Source organism: Amblyraja radiata, chromosome 39 (genome assembly GCF_010909765.2).
Source record: "Amblyraja radiata isolate CabotCenter1 chromosome 39, sAmbRad1.1.pri, whole genome shotgun sequence".
Classification (NCBI taxonomy): Eukaryota; Metazoa; Chordata; class Chondrichthyes; order Rajiformes; family Rajidae; genus Amblyraja; species Amblyraja radiata.
Window position 1 is genome coordinate 3,093,747 of NC_045994.1, and position 9,694 is coordinate 3,103,440.

General features: G+C 44.5%; 1 protein-coding gene across 1 annotated transcript in view; it reads right to left on the bottom strand.

The window, feature by feature from the left end:
- Positions 1-8,874, bottom strand: part of LOC116967239 (glycerol-3-phosphate acyltransferase 1, mitochondrial-like) — a 51,166-nt gene extending 42,292 nt beyond the window's left edge. Inside the window, exons 1-3 of the mRNA XM_033013696.1 lie at positions 8,777-8,874; positions 4,098-4,307; positions 1,330-1,437 (exon numbers count right to left, since the gene is read on the bottom strand). Of these exons, the coding sequence (XP_032869587.1) occupies positions 1,330-1,437; positions 4,098-4,307; positions 8,777-8,818 (360 nt within the window). The 5' untranslated portion in view covers positions 8,819-8,874. The remainder of the gene's footprint in view (positions 1-1,329; positions 1,438-4,097; positions 4,308-8,776) is intronic.
- Between the last annotated feature and the right edge of the window lie 820 nt (positions 8,875-9,694).

Genomic DNA, 9,694 nt, shown 5'->3' on the forward strand with positions numbered 1-9,694 from the left:
CATAATCGAGAAGGTTAATAATCTCAGCCGATCTTTAGGCAACTTGCAATAGGATTAGAAAGGAAGTGAGGATATTTTCTTCACCTTGGTGTGCGCTGGGGGGTCTGGAACTCACAAGGATGGTGGAGGCAGAAATCAGGATCACATGTTTAGAAAATATCTGGATACGTGTGTGGTCGACAAGGTTACAGGGAAGAGCTCAAAATGGGGACAAGCTGGATTGTCGTTTCTCAACTGGCATGATAAACAAAATGGTAAATGTGAGGCAGAGGTTGACGCATCTCCTCCAACTCCTCCTCATCTACTGTGTTCTTGGTGTGGATGTCTATAGATTGGCGAGACCGAGCACAGACAGGGCGATCGTTTAGCTGAACACCTCCGCTCAGTCCGTCTTGGCCTACCCGATCGCCCAGTTGCCAAACACTTTAACTCCCCTGTGTTCAAGAAGGAACTGCAGATGCTGGAAAATCGAAGGTAGACAAAAATGCTGGAGAAACTCAGCGGGTGCAGCAGCATCTATGGAGCAAAGGAAATAGGTAACGTTTCGGGCCGAAACCCTTCTTCAGACTGAAGAAGGGTTTCGGCCCGAAACGTTACCTATTTCCTTCGCTCCATAGATGCTGCTGCACCCGCTGAGTTTCTCCAGCATTTTTGTGTACTTTAACACCCCTTCTCATTCCCACACTGACCTTTCTGTCCTGGGCCTCCTCCACTGTCAGAGTCAGGCCACACGCAAATTGGAGGAACAGCACCTCATATTTCACTTGAGCAGCTTACACCCCAGCGGTATGAACATTGATTTCTCTCACTTCAAGTAATCCTGGTATCCCACCTCTCTCTCCACGTCTCTCCCACACCCTAATCGGCTTGCTAGTTTCACTGTACATATCCCTTCATTATCACCTCTCCTATAGCCAACAATGGACCCCTGTGGGCTCCTCATTTCCAAAGTCACCGGTGCCAGATCTGATTTGTTCCGTACCTTTTCATACGTCTGGTTTCCCTCTCCCCTGACTCTGTCAGAAGAAGGGTCTCAACCCATAACATTACCTATTCCTTTTCTCCAGAGATGCTGCCTGACCCACTGAGTCTCTCCAGCATTTTGGGTCTATCAGCAATTCTATACTTATTGCTGATACATTAATTAGCAATATTTGAGATCACCTTTCACTGCCGACCGTTTACTGATGAAATAATGAACATTACACTGAAATCCGCCTTTTTTTTTTTAATGATTAGCAAAATCAACGGAAGCAAAGGAAGAGTAAAATTTTGAATCCATTTTGATTTCATAGCACATGTTTGGACATGAACAAACACAGACCCTACCTTCAAAGAAAATGGTTGCCCAAAATCCACTCGAACGCAGCCGTATCGCTTGAGTAGAAATCTGAGTATCCAACAAACTGCTCCAAAGATTGTCGTCCCTCTAGTACCCTGCACAGTACAAGACATTTACAATCTCTGTAACCACTGCTAAGGACACAGGCCAAGTATACAGACCATGTCAGACTGGGTTGAGAAGGCACAGGTCCTCATTGACCTCAGAATCTTGCCCCATCCTCTCACAAAGATGCCAACTCCAAATTCCCTCGGTAAAGCCACTGTACTTGGGCTTGTACACTCTGGAGTTTAGAAGGGTGAGAGGGTATCTCATTAAAACATATAAGATTGTTAAGGGCTTGGACACGCTAGAGGCAGGACACATGTTCCTGATGTTGGGGGAGTCCAGAAACAGGGGCCACAGTTTAAGAATGAGGAGTAAGCCATTTAGAACGGAGACGAGGAAACACTTTTTCTCACAGAGAGTGGTGAGTCTGTGGAATTCTCTGCCTCAGAGGGCGGTGGAGGCAGGTTCTCTGGATGCTTTCAAGAGAGAGCTAGATAGGGCTCTTAAAAATAGCGGAGTCAGCGGATATGGGGAGAAGGCAGGAACGGGGTACTGATTGGGGATGATCAGCCATGACCACATTGAATGGCGGTGCTGGCTCGAAGGCCTACTCCTGCACCTATTGTCTATTGTCTATTGCCGAACGTAACATCGGTCGCTGAGAGTGGGTGAGCAACTTTCATCTAAATAGACCAGGTAGTTATTTCTCCCCCTGCGATGTGCTTCCTTGCACAACTTCTTTCTAAAAATACCAAGCAGGTTCTGTAAAGGAGAAAAGCCAGAAACTGCTGGAGTAACTCAGCGGGTCCGGCAGCATCTCTGGAGGAATTGGATAAATGACGTTTTGCGTCAGGACCCTTCTTCAGTGTGATAGTTGGCGTTTTGGGTCTGAGGAAGGGTCCCAACACCTATCCATGTGCCCCAGAGATGCTGCCTGACCGGCTGAGTTACTCCAGCACTTTGGGTCTTTTTTTGTTAGCCTGCTTCTGCGGTTCCTTGCTTCTTCAAGTGCAGTAATGGGTCTGGCTTGGAATACAGACAGAACAGCAGAAAAGCCTGATGGTGTCCAAGCGCTGCTAGGCAAAGAAATCTAAGAGGACTTGTGCAGGCAAAATGTCAATGTTACCCAAAGCATCTTGTGTCCGGCATATAAATAAATGATGCATATGTGCCACGAGTTTTGTAAGTAACAACAGGGTAAGTGCTGGCGATGATGGTGAATTTAGAAGCATTGAATTTCCCTGGGGAAATGCTACACAGGGTACAAGATACCTTTCTGTACCCCTGACTCTTGGCTATTTTTCAAGTCAGTCTGGACTTCAAAAATCAATAAAAAAACATCTGTTATTGGTATCTCAGCAAAGATCACACAAGCTCCTCATGCCAAATACACTTTCCAAATGTCAGGAGATACTGATCACAAGTGGAAAAATTACTCCGAATATTCCTCTCTTTGGCCCAGAGGATACTTTATAGAAAATATTTTTGCATCTTGTGCTCCTCCAGTTGAGTTTAGTTTTGGGACACAGCATGGAAACAGCATCTGCAGTTCCTTCCTAAACATATTCAATGACTTGACCAACCCTAGTGATGCCTTCTTCCTGCTCCTGTCGAGCAGAAGATAGAAGCTTGAAAGGGCGCACCACTAGACTCAGTAGTAGCTTCTTCTCCTGTTATCAGGTTTCTGAACAGTCCTTCCATACGCTAGGATACTGACGGATTCACCTCTAAACCATTGCAGATATTAAACTGTCCGCTATGTAATTGTAATCAGCCTGAAGAAGGGTCTCGATCCAAAATATGATCAGTCTGAAGAAGGGTCTCGACCTGAAACGTCTCCCATTCCTTCTATCCAGAGATGCTGCCTGTCCCGCTGAGTTACTCCAGCATTTTGTGTCTATCTTCGGTTTAAACCAGCATCTGCAGTTCCTTTCTACACATTGGACTGTCTCTGGAACTGGTGCGCAACAATGCTGGGAACTATATTCTGCACTCAGTACCTTCCCTTCTCTAGACCAATTGTGCTAGCGTTTGGCTTGGTTGCGTATCCGCCGACTGGATAGCATGCAACAAAAAAAGCTTTTCACTGTACCTCGGTAAATGTGACAATAAACTAAACTATGTATAATATTATCTATTCTAATTGGACAGCATGAGAAATAAAGCTTTTCATTGTATCTCAGTACACGTGACAATAATAAAATTTACAATAGACAATAGGTGCAGGAGTAGGCCATTCGGCCCATCAAGCCAGCACCACCATTTAATATGATCATGGCTGATCATCCACAATCAGTACCCCGTTGCTGCCTTCTCCCCATATCCCCTGACTCCGCTATCTTTAAGACGTCTATCTAACTCTCTCTTGAAAGCATCCAGAGAACCGGCCTCCATTTGAGGCAAAGAATTCCACAGACTCACAACTCTCTCTGTGAAAAAGTGTTTCCCCATTTCCAATCTCAATGGCTTACTCCTTATTCTTAAACTGTGGCCCCTGGTTCTGGACTCCAACATCGGGAACATGTTTCCTGCCTCTAGCGTGTCCAAACCCTTAAAAATCTTATATGTCAGGACTTCAGTGAGAAAATACTAAGAATGCACATTTGAACGAAATCTATTTCCTTTTGATAATTAGAACAAAAGGTGGTTTTACACTGCAAAACAGAAAAACTATGTGTTTTACTAGAAAGCAAAGAAACGCTCTTACCATCTGCTCAAAGCTGTTGTTCTCCACAACACGATCATAAGACACTCCCACAGGTATCAGCACCGCATTTGGTATTGAATGGTGGTGAAAAGCACTGAACACTCCTGCTAGCCACTCCAATCCCGTGCAAGAGGGATGTCCACAAGATGGAACTGGGTCTTCCAGATACACCACCAGACTTTGCTGTGCCTTCAGTAATTTCTCCACATACTGCAAACATTGGACACAGATAGTAAGAGAATTCCTTCAGTCTCAAATATGTTAACATTCACACAATAATGATCAGCAAGGGCGTCAAGGGTTTACGGGATCAAGGCAGTAGAAAGGGGCCGCGAGGGAAAATAAATAGATCAGCCATGTTCGAAGTGTGAAGCATTCTCGATGAATCAAACGGCCCAAATCTGCACCCGTGTCTTATGAATATAAACCACTCCTTGTGTGCTGTAGGGCCTTATGATGACAGGCAGATTCCTGGTGGGGTTATATATCAGAGGAGAGCAACAGCAATCAAGTCTATGGCTCAAGAATACCAAGGGAATAAAATATACTACAGAGAGAGAATAGGACCTCTCAAAAAGCAGTGTTCATCCATGTGAGGAGCTGCAGGGGATGATCAAGGTTCTCGAAGAATATATCTCCTCTGTTTTTACCACAAAGGCACGAAGACTAGAGAGCCTGGGAAAGTTAACAGTGATGCCTCGAGGACAGTGCTTTGTGCAGGCGGAGAGGTGCTGGGTGTCTTAAGATGTATGAAAGTACTTACATCTCCCTTGCTTGATAAGATATAGCCAAGGACACTGTGGGAAGCTAGGGAAGACATTCCAGGAGCACAAGATGAGATACCTGAAGCATTGTTAGAAATAGGCAAGGGGTCAGAAGACTAGTAGCTAATGCTGAGCCTCTTTTTAAGGGATGCAAAGAAAAACCTGGGAACTTGGTTGATGATGATGAAGAAGATGAGCCTAACATCTGTGGTAGGAAAGTTACCGCAGAGGATTCTGAGGAATAAGCTATACATCATGTATTTGGAAAGACGGGCTTTTTGATTAGTCATGGTTTTGCGCATGGGAGATCATGCCTCAGGGTTTTGATTGTTTTTTGAAGCAGTAACAAAGAAACTTGTCAAGGGCAAGGCTGTGGACTATAGGGACCTGCAAGACCCGTGATGAGGTTCTGCGTGGTAGTTTGCTCTGGAGGATTAGAAGATGGTTCTTTGTAGCATATTGGAGGCATGAGACTTGCGGTGTGCCTCAGAGATTAGTCCTGAGCCCATTGCAGGGTCATCTAATCAACGATTTAGGCATTGCTGGCACGAGTAGCAAGTTTGGAGGTGATGCTAAAAATAGGTGGAAACTATGTCAATATGGTTATCCAGAATTACAGCCGGATCTTGATCAGTTGGGTAAGTGGGCCGAGAAAAGGCAAATGGAGTTTAATTCAGATAAGCATGAAATGTTGTATTTTGGGAAATCAAACCCAGGGTAGGATCACAGTTAATTTGAGGGTCTTGGAGAGAGTTCTAGCACAGGAGGCCAAGTATAGAGTTCCCAGACAATAACGTCACAGGTAGATAGGGTGGTGAAGTAGGCTTTTGGTACATTGGCCTTCATCAGTCAAGGTGGCACTGGATTTAAAACACCTCGGCGTTGGTGTATGTGATAATAAATGTCCTTTGTAAGTGATTAGATAAATTGAGACGTTACAGTTGCACAAAACATCGGCAAGGCCGCACATGGAGTATCGTGTTGGGTTTTAGTCACTCTGCTATTGGAAAGATGCCATTAAGATGGAAAAAGTGCAGAGTGCAGTGCAAGAGTGCAGATATTGCCAGGACTTGAGGGCCTGAACAATGGGGAGAGGTTGTGCAGGCTGGGTCTTTATTTCTTGAAGTGCAGGAGGCTGAAGAGTGATCTTAGAGGTGTATAAAATCATAAGGGGTATAGAGAGGGAGAATGCACACAATCCTTTTCCCAAGATACGGAATTAAGAACTAAGGTGAGGGGGAGAGAGATTTAATCGGCACCTGAGAGCAACTTTTTCCACAGAGGGAGATTGATATATGGAATGACCTGCCAGAGAATGTAGCTTAGCCAGATAATAATAATAAATTGAAAAGATCTTTAGACATATATATGACCAAACACAGACAAATGAGATTATCTTAGATGGGGGATTTTGGCAGTATAGATGAGTTGAGCTGAAGGACTTGTTTCTGTGCTGTGTGACTATGGATGGTACTTGACACCTTTTACCGCGTGCCTAAATGTTGACTCTGTCTTACAGCAGGCAAGCATGGAATGTTTTGTCTATGACTAAGTGCAGGTAGATGGGAATGGTGTAGAGAGGGGTAGGATGCTGGTTTAAACCAAAGATAGACACAAAAAGCTGGAGTAACTAGGCGGGACAGGCATCATCTCTGGAGAGAAGGAATGGGTGACATTTCGGGTCGAGATCCTTCTTCAGTGCCTCCTCCAAAGCTAATATTCCCTTCCTGACACGATACATCACCCATTCCTTCTCTCCATAGATGCTGCCTGTCCCGCTGAGTTACTCCAGTTTTTTGTGTCTATCTATGGTGTAGATAGGTACTCTGTGTCAGCATAGAGGGCTGTAGTGCCTGTTTCAGCGTTGTACACTGTTGTACTGTGCTGTACTGCTTCATTTGCCAAGGAATTGCGATCCTAACATGTTATTGTTTAAAAAAATGCCGGAAATGTTGGTACTTCTGCCAAACCACCCAACTCCAAGCCACATTAGGATAATACAACACAAATGTCAAAAGTTGCATCCATCACAAGTAATCAGTGAATAATAATAATAATGGATGGGATTTATATAGCGCCTTTCTAATACTCAAGGCGCTTTACATCGCATTATTCATTCACTCCTCAGTCACGATACATCTGAACTGGAAAAGATCACCCATTTGGTGATGTTGACAAATCTTCCAAGGATTCCCAGGAAATGCAGGAATTTGCGGGCTGCTCGCGTCGTGTTTTGAGTCAATGGGTTTATTTTCAGTTGTGGATTTCAGTCAGCATTTCTTTGTTGCTGGACTTGAGGTAAAGCTGGTTATGTCTGGTTTTTAAACACTTCAGGAATGGGTCAATAGACTTGATTGTGCCATGTGTGCTCCACGCTAGAGGAAGGAAGTTTGTGCTTGTCTAGCTCCTAGACTTCAATAGTGCAGTGTTCACAGTAACAGGACGTGCTGACATTGTTACCCAGGCAAGAGAGAGTGAACAAGTTAAGTATGTTTGCATGTTCGGCTGAGAGGCCATCTGAGGAATTTATTTTAACCACATTCCTGAGGTTTTGTCTGTTGAAGCATAAATTCCTTTTATTCTTAAACAAACAGAACCCCTTCCCAAATGTTCTGTCCCGAATCTTATTGCAAACCACCAAAGAAGCCATGTTTATTTTATATATATATGCTTGGCAAACATTGATATGATAAAAGTCTTGGAGACTGGTGTGAAACCAGAGCACTTGTTTAACACTTTCTCCAGAAGGCCATTCTAAACACTGGAAAGTACTCTGTTCAATGTCATTTAAAGCGGAAAATGTTCTTTTGGCACTGACGAGCTGGGGTTGTGTTACATAATTAAGGGGTTGGGGGAAAGAAAAGAGAGAAAGAGAAAGAGAAGGCTATTCGATTCTCACACTGGGTTTTTTTTCCTGATCACTTGAATTTTCCAGCACCAAGTGTTATAGTTCTTGAAAGTGTCAATAAAGTTCATAGATCAGATCTCCCCTCAGCCTACGACGCTCCAGGGAAAATATTCCATGTTTGTACAGTTTCTCCTTTTAGGTAATAACCTCAAATCCAGGGAGCATTTTGTCAAACTTCTTTTGCACCCTCTCCAAAGCCTTCGCATCCTTCCTGTAAAGGGGTGACCAGAACAGCACACAATACTCCAAATGTTGGCCTTCATAACAAGAGGATTTCAGTATAGGAGTAAAGAGGTTCTTCTGCAGTTGGATAGGGCTCTGGTGAGACCACATCTGGAGTATTGTGTACAGCTTTGGTCTCCTAATTTGAGTAAGGACATCCTTGTGATTGAGGCAGTGCAGCGTAGGTTCATGAGATTGATCCCTGGGATGGCGGGACTGTCATATGAGGAAAGATTGAAAAGACTAGGCTTGTATTCACTGGAGTTTAGAAGGATGAGGGGCTATCTTATAGAAACATGTAAAATTATAAAAGGACTGGACAAGCTACATGCAGGAAAAATGTTCCCAATATTGGGCGAGTCCAGAACCGGGGGCCACAGTCTTAGAATAAAGGGGAGGTCATTTAAGACTGAGGTGAGAAAAAACCTTTTCACCGCAAGTTGTGAATTTATGGAATTCCCTGCCACAGAGGGCAGTGAAGGCCAAGTCACTGGATGGATTTAAGAGAGAGTTAAATAGAGGTCTAGGGGCTAGTGGAGTCAAGGGATATGGGGAGAGGCAGGCACGGGTTTATTGATAAGGGACGATCAGCCATGATCACAATGAATGGCGGTGCTGGCTCGAAGGGCCGAATGGCCTCCTCCTGCACCTATTTTCTATGTTTCTATGTTTCTATGCAGCCTCACCAAAGTCCTATGAAGTTGCAAGGTGACTTCCTTATACTCAATGCCCTGGCAGATGAAGGCACGCACACCATACAAGATCAAGACATTGTTTCAACCAACCGAATTTAAGACAGTCTTGCACAAGTTCTTCCCGGGACTCATCGCAGTTCCATGCAGTAGCGGAGGAGTGAAGATCCCTCCCAATCTCTGCAGCAGAGTCCTGACCAGTTCAAAGGACACAAAATAAAGAGCATTACATATCCATGCGCCGTCACCTCCAAAGTAGCACCAAAGATATTTAAAAAACCTTGCGCAGAGTAGCTGCTACATTCACGGGCACCAGCCCCAGGCGTAACACAAACTGTGATATCTGATGCTCGGCTGCTGACCCAGAAGTACGCCAACCATGTCCAATATATGTTCCTACATTGCAGACAGACAGCAGACATGCTTCTTTGGGTGGCAGGTTGGAGGTGAGGCTTGGGCGGATGAGGCGAGAGGCCGTGAGCTAGTTCCTTTACCCTTAAAAATATTTCGTCAACTTTAATTACTGCAATTCCCATTTTAACTATGAGTGGGTGTGAGCAAAGAGTAGGGTCAAATGGTAATTCTCTCCCTCGCATCCATAACGGCAATACAGTGGCGCAGCTAGGAGGGCTGCTACCTCACAGCGCATGAAACCTGGGTTCTATCCTGACCTTGGGTGCTGTCTGTGTGGAGTTTGCACCTTTTGCACATGGGTTTCCTCTGGATGCTCTGGTTTTCTCCCACATCCAAAAGACATATGGGGTTTGAGGTTAATTGGCCTTGTAAAAGCCCCAGTGCGTACGGAGTGCTGCGTGAATGGGATAGTATAGAACTTGTGTGGTCAGTGTGGACTCAGTGGGCCGAAGGATCTTTTTCCATCCTGTATCTCCAAATTAAACTGAACCGCACAAGGAAAGATTCCTTTCTCTAAGAGGAGCAAGATATTTTGTTCCTGTATAACATATCCCATTCCCTCACAGTGGATGATGGGTTTAAATGACATCACCTGAG